General features: G+C 46.5%; 1 protein-coding gene across 1 annotated transcript in view; it reads right to left on the bottom strand.

The window, feature by feature from the left end:
* Positions 1 to 24,198, bottom strand: part of LOC119445099 (ataxin-2-like protein) — a 39,076-nt gene continuing 14,878 nt past the window's right edge. The window contains exons 7-14 of the mRNA XM_049664877.1: positions 23,786 to 23,988; positions 23,278 to 23,478; positions 22,456 to 22,717; positions 21,896 to 22,080; positions 15,682 to 15,820; positions 14,048 to 14,326; positions 3,263 to 3,286; positions 1 to 560 (exon numbers count right to left, since the gene is read on the bottom strand). Coding sequence (XP_049520834.1) covers positions 553 to 560; positions 3,263 to 3,286; positions 14,048 to 14,326; positions 15,682 to 15,820; positions 21,896 to 22,080; positions 22,456 to 22,717; positions 23,278 to 23,478; positions 23,786 to 23,988 — 1,301 coding nt within the window. The 3' untranslated portion in view covers positions 1 to 552. The remainder of the gene's footprint in view (positions 561 to 3,262; positions 3,287 to 14,047; positions 14,327 to 15,681; positions 15,821 to 21,895; positions 22,081 to 22,455; positions 22,718 to 23,277; positions 23,479 to 23,785; positions 23,989 to 24,198) is intronic.

The raw sequence follows: 24,198 nt of genomic DNA, 5'->3' as shown, positions 1-24,198 counted from the left end.
TGCTGCCTGTGTTTTACTAGTAAACCTTTGTTTTTCTTCAATCTTTTTTTTTCTTAGTTTCTTCTGTTCATTTGGTTGTTTCCCTAACAAGCCCCCTCTCCCTCTGCACAGGAGGAGAGAGAGCGAGCGATAAACTGCTCTCACGCTCGCTGCCAAGCAAGTGGAAGCCTTGGCGGACACTCAAAGATTTTCTTTTCACCCGTCTTCCCCCAATGGAACTTGGCATCTTTTTTTTTTTCCCCTCAGTCTTTCGTTTTGGGGGGTGCAGGGGCTTCAAGAGGCTGCTCCGCTTGCGACGAAAGTCAGACTACGGCTTGCTTGTCAGCTTGCTTTTTCGCTTGCTGGAGCAAGTACGGCTTGATCTTCATATTATTTGTATAATCTGTTTTTCCCCAAGTCCGAATCGAGGCTGCTGCAGTCACCCATAATATTCTTTTTCTTCTTCCATCTTCAGCGGAGGGGATGGGGGGGATAGGGTCGGAGGTGAGCGCAATAACTTAATTCTTCTAGCACTGCCTATTTTTTTCCTTTACCTAATTTCTTCAGGCTTCTTCAAACACCTGGAACGACACAAGAACCAACAGTGGGGGACAGTCAGTGCGGTCCGCTCAAAACAGCTGGCAGAGCTCTCAAATTCGCCTAACTCTTTCTCCAACAGCGCACAGATCAACTTGCAAGTACTCGGGGGGAGATTTACATATTAGCTACTAATGTGTGGAAATCATGCAAGTGAGTTAGTGGTTGCAGGCAAGCCTCAAAGCTAGCAACGAACCAGCTTCCTCCAACACTTAAGAAAAACTCGTGCTCTCTAGAAATTCGCCATGCACTGTCCAAGGGAGGCCGTTAAATTATCACGAGTTTAATAGTTCCATTACATTAAAAACTTCACTACCACTTCGCTATGCTACCTACAAACTCTAGCAGCATCCAAAAAGACAATATGTGCAGGCGATAAATGTAAGACTGAACGTCTGAAATCGAAGATTGGTAAATGAAAAAAGATAATGTGAAGACTTCAAATATAGCAAGTCGTTCCACTTTTCTGGTATTTTATGGCACTAAGATTTGCAAGCTCAGAAAATTTAGGAAGCCATCAGCCAAATTCAAAGTTAGAGCAATCTAGAAACAGCGCACTTTTCGCTTACATTGTGCTTTTTCCGACTTCCCTAGCAGCTGCTCTGCACTGTGTCGACTACCTAAGCTGAACCTTTCATTTCAGCAACGGAGTTCAGGCAAATGTGAACGAGCATGTTATGATGAGCACAGTGCAAGAGGCAGCAAGCACTAGCATGACACACTCCTTAAGTGCATGTTTATGAGTTAATGAATGCTTTGCACAAAATTAAGGCTCAGTAGGTAACTTACGCTAACATTTTTTTTTCATCCCTTCAGTGCTGAATTCAGGCTTCTTACAAGCCTTCTGCCTCCCTAACTTTCAGGTCCTGCGCGTACTATGCAGAGTGTTCATACTTCTTAATACAATGGCATCATCATACCCTCACCCACAAAGAGTCATACGTATGCCTCGCTCAAGCTCTCCCTTTTAAGCCGACAGTGCATGTAACCTCGCAATGCAACAATGCTATGGTGACCCAATACGTTGCTGCTTCGAGTATAGCGTGGGCAGAACTTGTTCAGTACAGCCCTCCTGCACAATGTACTCCCAGTGTGGTTGGAGGTGGTATGGCACAGCAAGTGATCAAGCAAGGTCAATTTACCAACCACCACTAACTTCTTGGGGTGCAGGATGATTTACGAAGCAGCTAGTGCAAGAAATTTTACCCAAGGGTAAATTCACTTGCAGTTGAACAGCTCCATGTGACTGACAGAAAGTTTCATCCCACAGCGAGCTGCCGACATCAATGAAACGACACATGCACAATACCACCTGCCATTGTCGCTCAACAACTCACTGCGAGACAATTTACTGTCGCTCACACGAAACTCGATAACTACGGGTAAGTGTTCACCCACAAATAAAATGATTCCTGCAAGTCACCCTTGATCTCTTAATTGTTTAACATGCATAACCAGGAGGTCCTTCAGTGCTGTACCCATTGAAGAAGCCCACTCTATACAAACAGCAGCTTTAAACATGCAACCCATGCCTTGCTACATAGTTTTAAGCTTGCTCTTGCTTCATTAACCAGGTGAAGGGGAAGCAGGTTCGTTGTGGAAAACAGCCAAGGAAGGGAAAAGGGGTAAGAAATAAGGAAGATGCATCCTACAGCCTCCCTACACTACATGTGACAGCAAGGGCAGGCAAACGAGAACCAGTCATGCAATGGTCTCATTTCCATGATCTCCGAGCAACGTCAAGAAATGGCACTGGCTACCTCTCTCTCCTGCCTACCCCTGGCCTTCCGGTCGCGAGACAAGAGATGGAACAATGCAAAAAAAAAAAAAATGCTATCACTGGGCCTCGGAGGGGGGGCTCGCGAAATCGAGCAATGTGGTGCTCAAGTCACGTTACGTCGCAAGATAATGCATTCCAATTATACACACTTGGCTATGGTACTGAGGAGGAATCATTTAACAATGATGTGGTGTTGCCACAGATACCTGCTACACGTTACTATGCACAAAAAGAGTGTTGCCCTAGTGAATACACAAAACAGTTTGTTATAATGCTGCTGGGGACTTTTCGGTCTCAAAAACTCTTCGTATTAAGAAAACCAGCAATCAAGAATCATGGGCCACAAAAAGGGCTGGTGGGGTAAGCTCATGGGGTATTTATGTTCCATAAGTCAGATCATCCATGCACAACAGCAGCCAGATGAATGGAGGCAGCGATAGACTAAATTGCCTCAAAATATATCTCGGGGGGCAATCTTTTATGGGGTTAACTTAAAACTGCAAAAGGGTAGTCCAAATGCATCACCAGAAGCACGGAGACAAAAGGTATTGCAATAAATAATTCACGCTCGTCTAGGTGCTAGAAAATGCGTTTAAAAAACTCTAAAAAAAAAAAATCGTGCAGCAGTTGTTCCGGTAATGGCAGCACCAATCATTGCCCGACATACGGTCACAAATGCAGGATGCTATTCATAGGGCAGCTCTAAGCTGCAGAATGATATGGTGAAAGAGCCTCATGTAAATAAAAATTACAAATGAGCAAAGAGTATGCAGAGAGCACTATGTAGATGAAAGAGAAAAAAAGTGACTAGGTGGAAAGAGTATACTGCATGCCTTAAAAAAAAATGTAAAAGGTTATGTGACTATCTTATCTGGGGAAGCACGACTTTATCGCACTGGGCATTACCTGGTGGCAGCAGCCTGGGGAACACTAAAATAATAGAAAACACAAAAATGGTCAAGGAAATGAGACAGAGCACACGCACACACACGTACACACACGCACGCTTAATGAAAAGCAAAAGAAATATATAAAAAAAAAGTGTACAGAAGAAGACATCAGACCCCAATCAGAGATCACCAGAAAAAGGAGGGAAGGAAAACGAAAAAGAACAGAAAGACTCCACCAGAGAGGTTTCCATTCTTTTCTTTTTCCAGAGTGCACGCACTTCCACCAACCACTGCTGCTGTGTGGGCAGAGGGAAAAAAAATAATAAAGCCAAGCTGTGCATTTTCTGTTTCCCAGGTGGCAACCTCGTGTTAGGGCTTTCCAAGCAAGGCAACACAGGCAAAAGAAACCAAGAGAGAGAAAAGCTCACTACAAGTTGCATCATAGGCAGCCAAGCTGGATGGCTGTATGTGTAAATTTACTTCAGCGTAATGTGCTTGAGGGAAGCAGTTCAAGTACACTATATGTCCACCGCAGACTTTCTCGGTCATCGCAACAGAAGTCTGTCATTGGGGGAGTTTGTGTGTAGTGTGGCCGATGGAACCACTGAAGATGTGCGACACAAGAAGTGGTAGTACAAAGGCATGGACGTGTATGTAGGTATGCCCAGAATAAGACGAGTGAAAGTTGGGGGACAAACGAGGACTAACCTTCCAGCAGCAACCCGACCTTGATGAGCCGGCCATTTTCAGCCGGCTCATCTCACCAAAGCTCCACACTAGCTAGCTTAAAGGTTGCCAAGCATCTCAAATGGAATGATTAAATCATTTCTGATGAGTGGGAATCTTGTGCAACTTTATTTGGCGCCCTTCACACTGCCAATGACAATGATCCGCTTATCTGTTTTATAGCTAGCCACCTGCAATTTCTGCATTAGCCAAAATGTGATGACTCAAATTTGCACTAAGTTCTGTACGCTGGAGGTCACCATTGCACCCCTTCTTGTGCAAACTAAAACATGCAGTCAACCGCGGGATCTGAAAAGAGGCTGAATATCTCCCCAACCTCCAAACACCAGCCTAGTATACAGATTTCCAGCTGGTAATGGCATATGCTAACACTTAGTGTTGCATAGTTTTACTGGCTACGGTCACAAACTACTTGGAAATTCAAGGTTTTTCTTAATCTTGTGGTCTGTAAAACTTTGCAGTTGACTGTACTGGAACCTTTTAGCATATGTCCTGTGTACTACCACTCCATGTGTGACATTTTTGCTTGTTCTACCTCATTCGTGAATGCTAAAAAATTCTTGACTACCTAGAACATAAGCATCTTAAGAGTAAACATTTTGAAAGCACAGTTCTATGTACCCACCACTACTCTAATGCTATTAACACACATAACAAGTTTAAGCGGTCATTTAGGCCTCGAACATTTCAATCAAACAAGGTGAAATCATGTCTTGCGCAAAGCCCGACCACGTGGTAACCACCCTTGTAGCATGCCGGCATGTTGGTGGCTGCAAAAAGAAAACCGCAGCAGGCCACAGGCCACAACAATGCTAAACATCGCCAATGAAAAATTCGTTTTAATAAAAAAATTGCGCGAAAAGCACGCAAGCAGTGGGTGAAAGAAAGAGCTGGCACCTCATCAGCAGAAAGAAAGGAAACATAGGAACCACCACGAAAACAGCAGCAATAAACATCCAAGCGTGCCGTGTCACAAAACAGTTATATGTAATGAAAAAAAAAAAAGAAAAAAAAAATTGAGCGGCAAAATAACAGCAGCGCTGAGTTATGTACACTTGCCACACTAATCAATACACGAATAAAAAAGCCTCGGGATAAGGGCAGTTGCGTGTGCGCGTAAAGTTTAACAATGAGGGTGCACAAGCCCCTGTGCGTTGCCATAAAAGCGAACCCTTGCAAAAAAAAAAAAAAAAAACTCTGCCAACACCGCCATTCCACATAACCTCCGGCAGAGATGAGGAAAGATCAAGCCTGCAAAATGAATGTAACAGCAAGAAGATAGGCAGAACAGCGCTATGCACTGCATACTAACAAATGCGATGTAGCATCTTGCCTTATAAATGCATCCACTTTAGTTGTGAGTAAGCGGGAGAGAAATATGCAGGCGAGAGGGTACATAGCGGCTTCCTTTCCTTTAATATACGTCACAGTCGTATGTCTCTCTGTCAAAGGGTTGCCAGGCTAATTTCAGAAGTTGCAACGTGCTTAGATACCAATGAAAACTTAGATTAGCAACTCCTTATCAGAAAAAAAATATATATATACATATATACATGACACTACCACCTCATTACTGCAGTGAAACAGTGGTTGGGTGGATTGTCCTGACGGATTAACATGTGAACCCCGAACTGCCCCAGCAAGCCAATTAAAAGGCAGCTTTTGCCTCTTACACCATTTCTGGACAATACATGTCAATCCTACGGCGGCAATTATTACACTGCACAATCGTAACTAGGTCACTCTTTTTTAACCCTGAGAATAGCCTGAAGTGAACTTTTACAGTCAACAGCATCCACAGGTGGCTCTCAACGTTACATCCACAGCCTTCGAAACACCAGAAACCATGAGAAATCGCACACAGACCTGTACACTGCTATACACAGCTCACTCAAATTAACCTGCTTGCAGCCTCAAATGCTAGTCGGGGCACATGTATCAACTAATGAATTTGTGCACAACCAACACTTTCATCCAAAAGCATTATTTAAATGAGCCACTTCTTTCTCATTGGTAAGCAAGGACTAAGGCTGGCCACTTGTTAATAATTAATACAGCATTGGTTAAAACAAGTGTAAAACCAAACATTTATACCATAATGTACCAGCACATTCGTTGCTACAATGCACACACACTGCGGCAGTGTTAAAGCAGCAGCAAAATTGGCACATTCCTGAGAGGCCCCATGAAATCGCATCGTCATATCGAAATCGCATCGACATATCATGCATTATGGGGCCAGAACAGAGTGGCACTAAATGCCGACGCCATGGTCACAATCAGTAGGCACACTCAATAATAGACCGATTTCACAGCGTCCACAGCGCAGCGGGCCTGCCGTAACCATGACGACAGTTGTCATAGCTGCTTTCCCTGCTGAACTCGAGTTCGAGGCAACATCGAGGGGAATGCCAAGGACAGTGTACTGCGGATTTTCCGAGTGAATCTTAGGGGAAAGTCTCCTGGAGCCCACTGCTATTGAAGAATCTTTTCCATTCTCAACTCCCTGCCTTTTGATCTCAAAAGCTAAGCGGGCTTGCCGTTTCACCAAAACACAATTCATTTCTCTCCAATAGTAACCCTCCAGCCTACGAAAGGACCACTTTGCGGCAGTGGTGGTGCAGCCATCGAACTAGCCGTGAAGTCGGTCTATAGCAACAGTCAGTATGGCATGACGGGACTTTCACAAGCTCGTTGCAGGTGCCTTCACTTCGAACTTCCTTCAGTGCATCGTAGGCAACTTGTGATGGTCCGCTAACTTTTTGAAACTGAACAAAGGCATAGAAGTGCATGCAATGATGTTTTGCCCATGCCGAGGATATGTTGTTGTGTGATGGACACCTTAATTGTGTCCTATCACCCCACCAGTGACAGGGAGAAAGCAGCACATTGCAGCATGTGTTAGTATTATTGACCCTTTTCGCGGTGATCCCGTGGGCGCTGCCATGTTTGGTCACGTGGTGACGCGTCCATTGCTTGCCTCAACTGCCTCAGTTGCCTCCTTGTTTACAATGGAAGTGGTGACGCGTCCATTGCTTGCCTCAACTGCCTCAGTTGCCTCCTTGTTTACAATGGAAGTGTACGATGCCGGCGCAGCTTAGAAAGCCTCTGTTTTGAGAGATATCATAGACGGTAGTTGGGTGGACGACACGAAGCTTTGATCACAGCTTCAGAGAACATGTAAAAGCGCTTTTGAAGCTCATTAAGCTTTGTCCTAACGGCGGGAGCATCGTATAAGGTGCTTGTTCTAAAAGCAGGGCTAAATATGTATTCTAATCTATCCAAACATTCCGCTCATGAATTGAATCAGGATTAGTGTGTTTTGCTCTTTGTTCTTTATTTGGCAACTATTTTGAAGCAGCTGCTTGTCAGTTTCTGACTCAGTGAAGTTCCTCGCTGCCCAGCCACTATCCGATAATTTTCTGCCTAATCGCTCGCGCGTGTGCTGAGTTCCGATAGATTTGTTCTTGCTGCGCGCAAGGCTTGGAGCTTAGCTGTTTTGTACATTGCAATACCTTGTAGCTAATATATATTACCGCTAGTAACTCGCTTACTCTTGCGAACCGTCACGAAACATTCAGCTTCGACCATTCGTACGCCATCGGTGTAGTCCGTCATTTATTGTGCATATATAGTGCGCATATATTCAAGTGGGCGCCCATTCACTTATTCTTGATACGTCAGTGATAGAGAGGGCCTAAGTTTTAATGCCATTTGGGATAGATGCGTATAAATAACGTGCGCGAAGCTTACTATGACAGGAAGCGGCGCTACTCCCTTTGTCATTGTTTAACGAGTGGTACTCACTCTTGCCGACGTTCTGTTGCTGAAGCCCTTTCTTTGAAGGTTAGCGATACAATGCTGGCAGATGAGCAAATTTCCGTATCCTCGAGGAAAGCTGTACATCTCGAAGTGCCGGCAACATTTTGGACAGTTGCAGCAGCGGTCTGCCAACTTGGCCACACAGATTCATTCCATTCCTTAACATACCAGTCACTATTTTTGCAGCCAACTACTGCACACGTCTTCAATCCACATGATTCAATCTAGCATGATTACAGTACAGTGCGTTAGCGCAAACTCAGTTGCATTTCCAACAGCTAATCGCACAGAAGCAAGGTAAAAGCGGTAATGGTTTCATATTCGTGCACGGTCGCTGAGGCGACGTATGACGCGCCGCCGTAAGCACCATCTCGTTTCTCTAAAACAAACTGCTCCGCGAAAAGGGTCAATAGCGCAAGAAAATATGGCAGCTTGCTTCTGAACAGCCTGAACACATTCAAACTTGAAGCACAAGGCTGTCCTGTATAATCATACGCTTCTCAACATAAATGCCACATTTTAAGAAGTTACTCCCACTGAAATAACACAAAGGGCACAAGAAAAATTTAAGACAGACAAATTAAGTTACTGAATTAAGTTACTCTAGTTTTGAAAGTATGACACCCCACTATACAGTGCTTGAGTATTTATAACCTCTAAAGCACCTACAAAAATAGCTTCCACCATGTTTGTGCGACGTTAAGCTGATGAAGTTCAGCGTATAATCTCTGAAAACCCGATGTAGAGCCCATACTAGCATTTTTGATATGCTGAGGCTTTCCAGTTGTGGATGATTCAGCAAATCATTTAATGTACAAATTATTTTTACGCTATTATTTCAAGGTTTTTGATCGTACCAATATATTTTCTATCTCCAAAATAAATGTGAACAATTTAAAAAATTTTCTTTTATGTGAAATCGTGTTCGGGCTTTTTGGCGTTAACATGATTTCTCTTCCACAAGAGTGTACACTGTGTTCTAAATACCACGTGTACCCACTAGTTCAATAGCAACTCTCTTCAAGTTTAGGGGGAAAGAAGTCCATAATAGAAAATAATAGCGCTAAAACGAAACATATGAAGTCTAGTTCTTTTGTAGAAGTTGCCATGGCACAATGACTCACGCACACACTCCTTTTCACCACATTCACTTTCTGCTCCTGTTCAGCAAAAATCTCATTACTCGCATCGCTAGCCAATCAAGAAAGACCTGGCTGAGTTAGTTATATGCGCAGAAGCACCCACCACGGCAGGCAGAAGCACGCCAGGCCATACTCACAGTCATTGTGAAGCACAACAGAAGAACAAACACGCACCTCCACGAGAAAAGCTTTCCTCAAATGCACCACACAACACAACAAATGCAATTCTTCCAGCAATTCCCGTTTTAAAGGCCAAGTTTGGAACAAAGGCTGTTCTGCCCAAAATATCATACAGTCTGAAGAAATCTCCGAATGGCTGCCTATTGACCCAATTAGGACCAAATTAAGTTCCGTGCGACATCTGCTACCTGCCTGTCCGTGGAAAGTGATGGCACAAAACGAAGCACCTGAAGAGAAAGCTAACTTGGCGCAGCAATCTTTAGATTGGTTCAGACTGTACAAAATCTGCAGCAGGGCTGACATGGCACTTTTCCGCACAATCACCACAGCAAAAGCAAAGGCATATAAAGGCCATGCACCATGCACGCCGTCACCAACAGCGACACCAATTACGCGACCGCACAGTGCCACCTCAATAAATCACTGTGCTCTTTGGTCTGCCCCTGACAGGCTCATGCTTGCCAATTTTGAAAACAGTTTTTTTTTTTTTTTTCACTGTTGCCCTATTTTAGCCAGGGATTCCCAAAGCCGCCTTATAAGCAGGTATAACATGAACATCTTCACTACATCACCCTTCAGGGTTGACCTATCCTGGCATAGAGCCCTTACAGAGGCTGTGCTGGGTGTGAAGCTAAAGAAGACAGTTGAATCGCTGCTAGCAACTGCCGATTATGACCACAAATATATCAATGCTTCGCCCTGTGGAATTTTCTCTGAGATTTCCTGATGCAACAGAACAGTTCGTAAGCATAGTGGTTTGGCCAAGCTGCAGGATGTGGTGCATGTAGAACACAATATAATGAAGACAAAAGGAGAGACCAGGACACGGAGCGCCACCTTTTGAACTGCTTTTTTTTTTTTTTAATTGGCACAAAGCCTGCCCATTACAGTGTGTTGCCAGTGAAAGCTCAATGCATTCACACACCAAGTGATGGAAGGTTTTGATAAACAAAGGCTACTGCCCAGTTATTTCAATAATCCCTCTCATTAGGCTGGTTGGGATTTTACACAAGGCATGACTACCAAACCCATGCTTGACATCACTAATACTGCAGCCACAAAAGAAGATTTGATGTCATTAGCATCAAGTGACTTGTTAGTTAACTGCCACAACAATTTAGTTAGTCAGACATAATCAGCATCTGCAATCAAATGAGTAAGTGCAACCAGTTCAGAACCTACATGCACTCTTTCCATTGACCAGCACCAGGAATGAAGAACAGGAACATCAGAATGCATGACTGTTTAATACTCAGCCCCTTCAGGCACCGTGTCCACATTTGTGGACGCAACTTCGTTTTCCCTCCAATTCTGTAGAGTGGTTGCCAACAAAAAGCCACAGACGGAGCATCGGATGAACCGAGTCCCTCGCATATTCATCGTGCCTTGATTTTGCTTCCTATGTGCTTCGTACTGCTAGACCACTTTGCTAAAGGTACGACCATATTTGAAGAGATGTTCGACATCTACGTATTGGCAGCAATATATAAAGAAAAATAATTCTTTGTTCGTAATGTGTGCAGTCAATAATGAAATTGTGTGCTTGTTTCACACAAGTGACTAAATCTTTATTTGTGAAAAATGAAGCATTACTGACTGCACAATAATTAGATAATTACTTACTCTCTAGATAACTTCTCAAGAAATTCACAAAGCACCATCCTACCAGCTTGTATTTCTTGCAGTGGAATGTAGAAGTTCTTGGAATACACTTGTAGCAAGTCCTTCATATTTCACGCCTGAAGGGGCTAAGTGGTGGTTCCTTATTATTTCTTTAATACAAAGCTGCTGTGTGTGTTGCGTAATCAGTGACAGTCGTGCCTGCGCGTGTTGGCAATGCTTGTTGATAACACTGGGTTTATACCCTGGCTTGGGTCTTGTTGACTTTGACAATGTCACCTATTTTGAAACACTTTACACACACACCATGGCAACTTTGTGTCATTTCTTAACATGAATGCACGAATGTGGTAATATGAGTACCACATGGAACCTTGTCACTTGATGTCATCAACCCAAATGACATTAAATGTTCCTGTGTGACAGGTTGTAAGCCGAGGTTGCACTTTGTTGTACATACTGATATTATGCCAACATCGAAAAAAACCATTCTAATGCCATCTTAACAAAAACTTAGAAACGCATGTACAGTGACTAGCATAATATCTAATGAGTATTGCTGCAACTTCAGTAGAGATTTCAGCCATCTTTGCTAAATCCCAGTGGGCATGCGAATGAAGTGCTGCATGTATTTGCAGGATTCTACGATTATGTACAGTGTGTTGCCGGCACAAAATGCTCGTGCAACGGCTCACGAAAGTTGAACTGTGCATTCATGAGGCACCAGCTCTTGCTACTCGTGTTGTGGCTACACCACACGGCCTTTGTGAGAAGGGGCAGATTGTAGGAAGGAAGGGAGGAATGCAGTCACCGAACCAGTTGAAGGCAGTAATAGGGAACCAGCACTTCCAAACTGTCCCTTTCTGCTCGGAGATACCGATGTCACCAGATTGGGATAAGAGAAATTAAAATGTCAGCATAGGCAAGATAAGGTGCATGCCTGATTACTCGCCTTTATCCAGCTTGCAAATGCACATGAATGCTGGAGTTTTTGCATTCCTGCACATAAGCATGTCCTTGCTTTGTGTTGCTTGGTGCCACTTGTGATTCATGACAAGCATCAGCAAGCAGCATTGCAAAGATGCTGCTTCCACACATGCTGCGTGTTACAGTACCAGGGTTCGTACAGAACACTCGACTCAAAATTCAAGGACAATTCAAGAATTTTAAGGATGCCAAAGGCTAAATTTGAAGGAGGGGGAAACAAACATACACTGGAAAAGTGAAATCTTCTTCTTAGCTGCAATTTTTTGCAACCAAGCAGCTGCCGAGTCACACAGGCTTCAAGCTCTTCGGGTGGCTAGTCAAAGTTGACTTCCCCATTGTAAAGCTGTCAACTGCCTTGTAGCATGATGGCATTCCGCTAGGAATTTCTAGAAACCTAAGGCCCAAAAATTGAGCCATGATAGCTGCTGTGCAAACCAACTAGCAAAACAACAAAAATTGTGGTATGGCTTGGTCGCTTGATCGAGCTTTGCCTAGCTCCACCACAACAATGGTAATTTAAACAAGCCTGCCATTGGTGGCTGTGGAAATGCCACACATTGCATAGCTGATATCTAGGATCGCTTCCCGATGGACAGTGTTCACGGCATAGCCCAGATGTTGAATTTGCCACTTTTAATGTCGAAAGGTCACCCCAAACCCCAGTTTTCAAGGAATGCATTTATTTTCAACGAGATGTGAAGGCCCTTGATTCTCTTTCCAAGTTCAAGGGTTTTAGCGGATTTCGAGGAGGTGTACAAACGCTGCAGCCCCAGTATTAGTGCCAGAACTTCCAGTACAAGTTGCCTGCATCGAAGCCTTTATGACATGTTCACAATGGAAGGTTGCAGGAACTCCATCAAAGGTTATGAAGTGTATACCTGTCCCCTCTTTCCAGCTCAACCAATTGAATGGATTCCTTTCATCTCACCCACAATAACTCGCTGCTTTTTGTGAAAGCATGAGTCCGAGACTACAGTCACGGACTGATTTTTTGGGAAGAGAGGGTGCCATTCATGACGAAGCTAGCTAAAGTGCCTTTGTTGCACTTCAGTGCAGTACCAGCTACTACTTGAAATTTTGCAACATTCGAGTGTTTTGCGTTTGGCCAATTTACATTTAAAAGGTGAACTGCGCGTTACTGCACCATAATGATCATTCTGCGGTTACGTGTGACCACGACTGCTGATGGTGTAGCACCACCGATTCGAGTCATGAGTGCAATCAGCCGGGAGGGAGCCTTTTGTAAACATGGAAGTGACCTCTCTATAAGCATGCAGACAAACCTCATAGGGATTATGTAATCTAAGTGGCCAACTTAGATTAGTGTAATATTTGTGTAATATTGTGTAACTTAGTGTAATATTTGGCTCAATCACTGCTGACTAGGGGTAGATAGCATTGACAGTGAAGCACCAGCATCAGCTTAACAACTCCCCTTTATAAATCAATGTTTGAAATGCCTAGAAGCCAACTTCGCTTAGGCACTAAATGAGGACCTCTTTGTCCATCACGTTGGGAATCTCAAGTCATTCTGTAGCAAGGTCTGACTGTGGCACTAGTGGCACAATTTTTTCGTTGACTGTTGGGATTTAACATCTCAAACCAACACCGATGCTATGAGAGAAGCCATAGTGGAAGGCTCCAGATTAATTCAGATGAACTGCTCTACCTACGATTTGACTACTGCACTGAGAGCAACTGCAACTGAGAGACAGTTCAGTGCCCAGTCAACAACGGTTGCTTTTCAAATAGGCTTGGAAGCAACAAAAGGACAAGTTTGTTCATGGCACCTACACTTGCCATGAAGCACGTATCCAAAATTCTGGTAACCCTTATGCATGGGCCCATGAGACGACAGTATTGTGACAAAAGTCCAAGGAACCCAGCCAGCCACCCCAAAAAATAGTCTGCGACTATGTGGCACTGTGCTGTGCGCAGAAACCCTGCCCGCAAACTTCTGCACTCCGATTTAAAGATTGGGTCACTGACCAAGTCAAAACAAACTTCAAAGTTTCAGAACAAAGGTTTCGCAAGGAACCCCGAACATCATAATTTTTTCGTTTCAACTTGGCCAGTGACCCAATCTTTCCGTCATGCTTCTATCTGACCAGACGGTTTTCAGTCAAACGCTTGAATATCATTAGCTTCTGTACACTGTACATCATTTTATTTCCTCTGCCACGGTCACGAAAACGAAGACGGTGTGCTTGGGCAACGAACAGGCAGGAAAAGCTGCGGCCAGCCCCTTTGCAGACTGTACAACTGCTTTGCCGCCTGCTGGTGTGGTGGCTGCCAACACTCACCCTGGTGGTGCACAAAGTGTGCGGTAGCCAACTGTGGGGGCACCATAGGACTGTGTGGCATCAGGTGGGGGGGAGTGTTAGCCCCCGAGTGGGGCACCAGCACCAGATTGGGTTGCGGAGGTGGGCCCGAGCCGGCTGAGTGGGGCGGTGGCTGATGGTAGACGACTGGCGGCGTGCCTGCCTGTGCCCCGCCCACGGGCGTGCTTGCCCCTGGCGTTGGCGGGCTGGAGTGCGGACCGGCCCCCGTGCTGGTGGCCTGGTGACCCTGACCTTGCAGCACTGCACAGTTGCAAGTTGCGCACATTGTGTTTCATGCGAACTTGCTGGAGGGGCATCTGGTAGGGCTGGACGATTACAATGAAAGCCTCAATTCCTCAAAAGCGCCACCAATAATTATAGCACCTATTAACTTGAACACTGCACTAGTCAGCTCGGTGCAATGAACATGTCATCGAAAACTGCCAACTGCGCACTTCTCTTGCACACATAGGAAAACCCACACTCCCTTCTGCCAGTGATACCCGGAAGTGCTGAATGGACTCCTCTTTTGGCAGCACGGTCATAGTATGTGTGCAAGCGTCAGTGGTGCCTGGTAGTACAAGACTGCCACATTAGGTTTCGATGACGTGATGTCTTTTCTTACGTTCGAAGCCACACGTTTTGAACTGGTTGCATTAAAAGGTAATGTGATAATTTGTTGTACTATCGAGGAATTGAGGCTCTGTAGAGAGAAACACTGAGAAAATTAAGTAAAATAAGTAAAAACTGGACAAAGATGTTTGTCAGTGCTCCTCACCTACTCACGCCTCACCAAGAAGCGTAGTATATAAGCGACGCACTGACGATTGTGTCTCCAAAGTACTATGGCGCTGTGCCCCCAAAAACAGCTGACATTTCAAACCAAACGCTGCACGCCTTTCTTCTCAAAAAAAGCCTGCTCCCAGCCAGAGAGTCACTGTCACACACATGAGCGAGTCTTCACAGTGCGTGTTTCGTCAATCACTGTAATTAATCAAATGCAGAAGGCGCAAGGCCACAAAATATGGAAGAAAAAAGGAGAGAGAGAGGAGGCGGCGCCCAATGCCGCAGCTCCAGTATGGGAGAAGGTCAAGCAGGAACACCGATTGGGAGCACTACTGGAGGCAGAGGAGGAGAGTGTCTCTGTTGGCAGTGACGCTCGCCTCACGGCAACATGGTAACAGGCCAGTTATTTTCTTGTCTCCTCCAATAATGAACCAATTAGAAAAATTACCTTGGTGAAACATTCCTTACACGGTGTTTTACAGCTTCCAGTGCATAAGCAAAATTTCATTGCAATATAATTGACATAGCAATATCATCGACTACACCAATTGCTTGGACTGATTTTATCTACAGCAAAGCTCCCACTACAGTAACGTTTGGCTATATTTCGTCCAGTCTTGACTGCCTCAACATAAGGGGGTCCTCCTACTGCAGCTCATTCCCTCCGTGTCTCGCGTACAAGGTACCCACATACAGGGTACCCACAATGGCAGCAGGCAGCAGGAAACGCTGCACTCCCAACAGAACAGGGCACAGCAAGTACAATGTATGCCGGCAGCATTAGCAGCCCCAATGCGAAAGCGGAAATGAGGGAACATTAAGACACTCACTGTAGACCTGCGTGGGGAGGTGTGTTGCATCGCCGTAGGAGGCTGTGTGCGTGGCAGCCACCATGCCCATGGGCTGGGGGGACATGACACGATGGCCCATCATGGGGTACATCTGCGCCAGGGGCCCGAAACACTGAGCCTGTTCCCGCCGAGGGGGTGAGAGAGAGAAAGAAAAACAGCGAGCCACCATTGTCAATATTGAACATGCACAAGTATATACACAATGTCACTGATGCCTCCCATCAGCATGAAGTGAAATGTGACGAATAAACCAGAAGGCCGTATTCGAAAAAAAAAAGTGTTGAGAGGCCCCGTAACTACAGTCACCACACTATAGTGATGAGGCAATAGCAGCCAATACAAAAGCTGCATAATAGCGACCCTTTCCATCTTGTTCCATGGCGTCCCGCAAAAGCGTTGCGATCGTCATTGTGGGGTCGCGAGTTCGGAACACTGGTTAAGCCAACTTTTTCTGTTTTCTTGATAACATTGCTGCACTATATTATTTTCCTTGTTTGACACGTCTACAGTACATGTTCTTTTGTCCTATAATTCACCACCACGCCTGACACAGAGGGTGTCTCCCAAGGGGAGCGAAAACTAAATTGTGGGGTTTTATCTGCCAAAACCCCGACTTGATTATGAGGCACACAGTAGCAGAGAATTCCATAATAATTTGAGCCACCTGGGGTTCTAACGTGCGCCTAAATCTATAAGTACATGGGCGTTCTCGCATTTCGCCCCCATCGAAATGCAGCCACCGTGGCTGGGATTTGGTCTTATGACCTCGTTGCTTAGCAGCCCAACACCATAGCCACTGACCTGGAGCAAATCACGGGGGTGGGGGCTTAGATAAACTGCTTTAGCGGCCACAGACCAATGAATAATGACACGTTGGTACTGTGTGCCTCCGTGACATGGGCCAACCACTGACTAGCCCAACTCTGCGCACATAACATGCGATGGAATAAAAAGGGGCCCAGTCACTATAGCAATGACGAGTGAGAGCCCCTCGTAAATATTCTTTTCAAACAATCTCCGGCCTGCACATTGCCGCATCAACCAAAATCAGGCACCTGGCATGGCGGATAATGAGAAATGAGTAGAGTCAAAACTAATGGTTTTTCAACATGGCCACCAAGGACAGACGACGTGAATAAAATCTCTGCTGTCATCAATGCAACACAAAAATTAAGACAAAATATTCATTTGGATGTGATAAACATGGAGATGATAAAGCTCGTTACAAATCGTCGCAATGAATAACAGCGACATCACTAAACTATAAATTTTATAGTAATATAAATGCAATTTTACGACACTTTTACGCTTTGCATTAAATTGCAATGACTACAGTGAAATCTCGGTACAGTAGAATCCCGCTGTTACGTTCCCGGGTGCTGCGTTTTCCCGGCTGTTACGTCGTTTTCGGCCGGTCCCGGCACAGCTCCCATAGAACCCAATGCATTGGTAACCCCGCTGTTACGTCGCAACTGTGGGACCGTTCCCGCATCATACGTTGCGAACTGCCACACCGCGCCAGCCCGCGCGGCCATTTTGACTTTTCATGTCGCTTGGCTTGGTTGTTTGACGATGGCATTGGCCGCCCAAAGTGCTGGGGGCGACATTTATTACGTATTTTCGGTTTCCGCCAGCAAAAGTATGGCCTTTGATATCCGCTTTTGCTATCTAAAGATGATGTCTATGACGCGTTGCGGCCCTAAAATTGGTTTTGGCTCATAGATGTTCCGTATAAAGTCCCAAGGGCGATAACGCCGTCGCCGCGCGCCGTATGCTTTCTTTCGCGCACGAGACGCAGTTGTCGGCTCCCCTCGCACGCTTTCACTCGCACATACAGCATACGTCGCCGCGCGCTTTCACTCGCACATACAGCATACGTCGCCGCGCGGCCGTATGCTGTATGTGCGAGTGAAAGCTTGCGAGGGAAGCCGCGCGGCCGTATGCTGAATGTGCAAGTGAAAGCTTGCGAGGGGAGCCGACGACCGCGTCTCGCGCGCGAAAGAAAAGCAGAGAGGAAGCGCGCCTCCTTCCGTTGCGCTCGAGGCACCAGCGAGGGAGCGAGGGGGGGGGGGGAGGGGGAAGGTTGCGGGCAGCGTTGTGCTCTGGCATCATACTGCGCGGCGGCGCGCGCGCGGTCCCGCGGGCCCTATCTTGAAAGCGATCTGCGTGGGGGTAGATTCTACGCAGTGTAGGTGCGTCGGCGGCTCGTGGCTTTGTGCGTGCTGCGTGTTCTCGGCGCTCAGTTAGGGTTGAAGCGATAGACAACAGCAAGAAGGTCACTTCGCTCGCTTCTGCAGCGGCGCTTAAGGGGGGACGTGGCTTTGAAAATCAACTTCCTGATTTCTTCATCGATTTTGATGAAAATTGGCACAAATGTTTAGAATGTCTCCCTGATACTTCCATAAAAGTTTCAGAGTGATACCTTGAGAACATTTTACTGAGCAGAATTTTTCTCTCTTGAACTTTCTGGAGGGCCTGGGGAGCTTAAAAAACATGATGGAAGGCTCGTTGAGTATTGAATGCATAGCTCAATGCGTGCTGGAGGTCGTGACAGTCTTACTTTTTTTTTTTCGCAACGCAAATTTTTTAGATAGTCATTTTTCAAGTTACCTTCGCACCAAGCACACTTTCGAAGTGAACGAATAGCCACACCATAAATTTGTAAACAGTCAAGATAAAAATGCGAGACTGTCTCGACCTGCACTGTAGTCCAAGGAACGTGACAAAAAAAACAGAATCAAAATAGGCTCAATGGTAACGAAGAAATCAGCTCCAGAAACTGAGCAGAAAGGCGAAAAGACAGTTTTGAGAAAACGGCCCTCAAAGTTTCACCTTCTCTTCAGTTCTCTAAAACGCACCAAATTTGTAATCTTTGATGTGTTTTATGATGTGGGGCTTCTTGGACATGTGGCCTCTGGTCTGCTGTGCCTTTGTTCTGCGTTTTTCATGTTTGTATGGCATTCTTTAGTGTTGCTCTACAAAGAGCATGCTGCCTGGGTTTCAAACCAAGTGAGGTGCAGAACTATGTGGGCATAAATATACAGTAGTTCTAGTGTTGTACCTGTAGACTGCCTCATTGATAGCAGTCTCTAGTACAGTCAGTGAGGCATTGTTTTCTTTTGGTAGAATCGACCATGTTACTGAATTTTTGGATCATCTTCTATTGACAATGGCTATGGATGTTAGGAGAGCCACTGATAGATAGGCAGCAATGCAGCTGCTAGGTGCTTTCCAGCCTGTACTTTTGTATGATGCCTCACTTTTGCAGCCAGGTGTCTGTGCCATCCCAAAGTGGCCTAGTGAACAGAGCTCATGATGAGGTTCTTTTTTATGAAGGGGTGGTATGATAGGTATTGGTACGAGATATCGTGGCAATACGATAATAGAGTCGGCGCGCGATGCGCTAAGTCGCGGGTCTGAGGTGCCGATGTGCGAAATGCCTGGTCGCGGGTCCAAAGAATAGACGCTCGGTGAGCTCAATCGCGCAGTCCGAGGTGCCGATGCGCGAAATGTCTAGCCGCGGGCTCGAGGAGTCGACGCTCGAGGTGCCGATGCGCGAAGTGCCTAGCCACGGGTCCGAGGAGTCGACACTCGATGAGCGATGTGCCGACGCGCGAAATGCATAGCCGCGGGCTCGAGGAGTCGACGCTCGATTAGCTTAGCCGCGCAGACCGAGGTGCCGACGCGCGAAATGTCTAGCCGCGGGCTCGGGGAGTCGACGCTCGCGATGCCGACACTCGATGATCGATGTGCCGACGCGCGAAATGCGTAGCCGCGGGCTCGAGGAGACGACGCTCGATGTGCTTAGTGGCGCAGTCAGAGGCGCCGATGCACGAAATGCTTAGGCAAGGATCCGAGAAGTCCGCGCGCGATGTGCTTGATCGCCGAGTCGGAGGCGCCTACGCGCGAAAGGCTTAGCCTCGCGTCCGAGGATTCCGGGCCCGAAGCTTGGTCAATGGTCGCGAAGTCCGCGTCGCCGATGCTCGGAATGCCTAGCCGCGAGTCTGAGACGTCCACAAAAAGCGGGATCGGCCACGCTACTGCGATGTCCGCATAGCGCCCGTTTTAACACCCGTCGAGATTATGGAACGCGAGGAGACCGCAACAAGCGGTGCAGACGACGCGATCACGGAGCGAGCACCGGACCAATGGCGAACCGCGCTGGAGTCACGTGGCGGGCGCGGCCAATCGGTGGCTCCGGCACGACCTTCAATCATTTGCTTTTTGTGTGCTCGTTTCTGTATGGTGGAGATAGCTGAAGCGGCAAATTTGAAGACGGAGAAATGCGCTTTCCAACGAGACCAAGATGGCGGCGCTCGGCTGCGCCGTTCCGGAGATATCGTGGCTAGAAAAACGCCGTTCTTGAGAGATTTCCGCGAAATTTTTCGGCACCTTGGCTGATACAACATTTTTTTTAGAGCACTTCTACTTGGTTTTCAGTGATGATATTTCGGAATCAGATAGAATAAGAGTTACAGAAACTGAAAATGTGATTTTCAAAAAATCGATTTTTTAGCCATTTTTCGCGATGCGAAAGCCGCGTCCCCCCTTAACTGCGCGTGTCGGCGCTCATCGAGTGTGATGTGTTCATGTTTGCCTGTGGGCGCTGACACTATGTTTGTTAATTAGTTAATAACCGAATGTTTACAAGTTTATACAGACGATAAAACTACTATTCTTACTTTGTATAGCTCACCGCAATCGATACTTCGGCTGTCGGGCGAAACTACTTTTTGTCGCACGTAAGAATTAAAATAATATTGTGTGCAGTTCAACACTACTCCCATTTCTCAATTTTTCCTGTTTCCTGGCTCTTGCGTTTCCCGGCTCTTACGTTTTTTTTTTTATGGTCCCGTGAAAAACGTAACAGCGGGGTTCTACTGTATAACTAACTTCAGGAGACTGCAGTAAATTGTTCATTATTCTGAAAGATTGTTAAAGTGAAAGCCTCAAAATGAACCATTCCGTCCATCAACCCATCAGTTCATAAGTCGTCACCATTTGAGCTATCCACGAAAACATTGCTGTTGGCTCTCGGCCTGCGCTGTTGCTATTTGCCATAGATAACACCACCACGCACTACCGAAGCCCAGTTTAAGAGTGACGCATGCAAAACTACTGAGGAAAAGGAAGCTCCATGTGGCCTCCAAAACGCAATCTTTCTTGTTTGTTTTTCACATTCCTTGCTGTGGACACCATCTCGCTAGAAACGTGCACCTGAACTATTCCAAAGAAAGAAAAAAAGAAGCATGTGTAAACAACGTCTGGAAAGTGCGAAGTGCGACTGTGTGGCATCCCCGCGAGTACGGAGGTTACATTTTTCCACACACTAGCATGGCAGCAAAAAGAAGCACAAAAGAAAGCGTGCAGAGAAAGAAGGGCGAAAGAAGAAAGACACACCCTCACTGCTAGGCGACACTTGTCTGGGCCGGGAATGCGCTCTCAAAATCTGATGCGTCGTTGCCTCCGCCGTGACTCCGCAATAGACAAAGTAAACAAAATGTCCAGTTTTTTTATTGCGCGCCGTCTCAGGTTTTCCGAACCTATGAGCCGTGGTGTGCGCTTTCTGCGCTTTGTCATCTGCTACCCTACGGTTTCGGCTGCCGCAAAGCAGGGGATTTCCAAAAAGTTTGTTAATCTGAAAAGTTTGTTAATGTGGTGTTCATTGTAACGAGGTTTTACTGTAACGCAAGCATATTTGCAAAAAGCAAAGCACAAAGATTCTCAGCTGGACATAATAGATACTGATTCTGTCTCACCTCCCGGGGACTTGGAAACGGCAATCATTCCATGACACAACCACAGATGATAAGGCAGATATTGCATAAACAAATGACGAAACTTAACCCTTTGTTGACGAATGTTGACTAATACCAGAAAACAATTTTTTTTTTCATGTGTTAGGTATTTAGTATGAAGTTTCTGGCTAAATGTCTTCGGCCAACACTGAATGACAGGCAGAAAGCATTATTTGCTGGTTTAGAGCAGTAACACAGGACGAGGTAGAAGTGAAACATGTGACTCAATTTCTCTTGAAAGCACAGTCAGAGAAAGACCAAAGCAAGGTCTCCAGATGCAGTGATGTCACACATGTAATGTACAGCAAATGAAATCTACGCCTGTGGTTCACGTATGACAAGAGCTGTCAAGAGAGAACTGCATCTCAGGAGGAAGCCACACGAGGAGAACCAACCTGCTGGTACGCCATGGTTGCCTGTGGTGGCCCAGATGGGTGCATCATGCCCTGCGCTGGTGTGTATTGCACCATCAGTTGAGGGGCATTTGGCAGGCCAGCAGGCGCCAGGATCGGCTGGCCCGTTGCCGCAGCCACGTGCATAGACGCCGGAAGGTCGTGCCTTGTTTGGACAAGGGGCATGGCTGCAAAAGGCACTTCCATCAGACTTCTCAAATCTGCTGCAACAGTGCAGTCTTGCGCAACACGTGACTCAATTTCTTTTGAAAGCACAGTCAGAGACAGACCAAAGCAAGTTCTCCAGATGCAGTGATGTCACATTGCAACTTTCTTATATTGAAATTCAACTTTTTATGTAAATAAGTACGGTCGCCGATGGATCTTTCTTTTTACATGGAAAGGGCCACAACATTTTCCCGAGTTATTGGGCGATCAGAAAAAGCAAATTTGAATCAGGAAATAAATTAATTTTCTTGAAATTGAGAGCCGGTGAAGGAAGATGCAAGCAGGAAAAGAACAGCCCTGCCACTTTTGCCAACCAATTCCATGCCAGGCCTCACCCTTGCGGAAGCGTGGTCCCTGTCCGGGTGCAAACTGTGCAACGCTGACGGGGGTGGCAGGCATCAGGTACTGGGGTGTCATGGTAATGATGTGCTGCCCGGCAGGCATCAGCTGCTGCGGAGGCGCCTGGCCGACCCCAGCAGCAGGGGGTCCCACAAGGGGGCTCGAGCTGAGTCGCACACCCCCCGTGGGTGTCGTGGCCGCTGCGCCGCCGCTGCCACCGGCGCCGTTGGGCGGACTCGTCAGGGGCAGCAGAGTGCGCTGCGAGTCACGCAAGTGCTTCTCGTCAGGGACCCACACACAAAAGCTGTCTGGTACAACTGATGGACCTTAATGCGGTGGCAGGCATAGAGTTTCCTGCAAAACATGCTAGAGGAATATCTAGCACTAGTGTCCACAGCAACTGCAAGTATGGCAGTTCAGCCAGCATTGGAATGATGGGTATAGTGGCAGATGGATTTACTGTCCTCCTGGCTTCAAACGACTTTGTGACTTCTCAAATTGACAACCTTTAACAAAATCCTGCGATGCAACGATCCGCAATGAATAGGTAGTAGTACAAACACTTACTGCCTTCTTGCATTTATATTCTTTGGAACCCTATATAAGGCATAATAAATGACACCACAAGAGCACCATAAAGATTATACAAATTAATGTACTACACACCATTCCCATACTCACTGAACAATTGCAGTACCAGAGTTCCTTCTAGTTAACTTTTGCAGGGAACTATGGTGGTAGGTAACACAGGGCCACTCTCTCTATCTCAAGACCCACAGCACTCCCTCTAACTCAGCTACAAAGACAAGGGTGCTCACTGGGGTGAAGGCCTTTGCATTTGGGTTGAGCACAAACTCCTTGGCATTCGGGTTGAGGGTGGACGACTTGACCAGGCGGTCCGTCTCCTCCTTGGCAGTGGCAGCTTCTTCCATCTCTTTACGCTCCTTTTCCATCTCCTCTTCCGTTGCGGTGGCAGCACCAGCGCCAGTTGCATCCTTGGCCTCCTTGCCCTCGTCGAGCTGCATACAAGCCACAGCAGGATGAAGCTGGCACCCTCCCCCATACTCTGAATGACCACAAATGTTATTAACCTGGGAATCATAGATTTGAAACCCAATCATGGTTCAACTGAGAACCCTCGTTCAGAAGGATGGTAAGCTGGGTGAGTTGGTATGGTTGCATCGTCAGAACCAGTGCAAACGCCATGACAACCGACCGTGAGAAGGAAGACACAGCAATGTGTTGCGACAGCCCGATTACTTGCGAGGCAGCTTCCTCCGTTCGAAAAATTAGTTGGTGACTGTAATCACAGCCCATTCGACCCACCTTGATGCTGGTGCTGAACTTCTTGAACTCCTCAATCTCCTGAACGCGGCCCTTCTGGAGCGGAGGTGGCGGCCCCTTGCGGTCTGCGGGCCCCTTGTCCACGGAGGGTGGCTCATCGGCCGAGGCCACCACGGGAACCTCCTCAGGCACGGGCACCTCGCACAGGCCAGGGCTCAGTGGGCCTTCCTTCTCCAGCTTGGGGGCTGGAAATGAGACAGGCAAGTTCAAGGAGTGCTTCTCGCCAAAGGCTGCAGAGAGCTTTCTAAAAAATTACTACAGGGAGCTCTGGTACTGCAACCATTCTTTTACTATAGGAACGATGGATAGTACATTTGCTCGATATTGGTCCTCGACTATTCAGAACATTTCTGTGAAGTTATTTTTTACACTTTATTTTTCCAAATTTTCGAGCC

The sequence above is a fragment of the Dermacentor silvarum genome, chromosome 3 (assembly GCF_013339745.2).
Source record: "Dermacentor silvarum isolate Dsil-2018 chromosome 3, BIME_Dsil_1.4, whole genome shotgun sequence".
In the NCBI taxonomy this organism is placed as follows: Eukaryota; Metazoa; Arthropoda; class Arachnida; order Ixodida; family Ixodidae; genus Dermacentor; species Dermacentor silvarum.
This window is presented reverse-complemented; position numbering and strand designations above follow the sequence as displayed.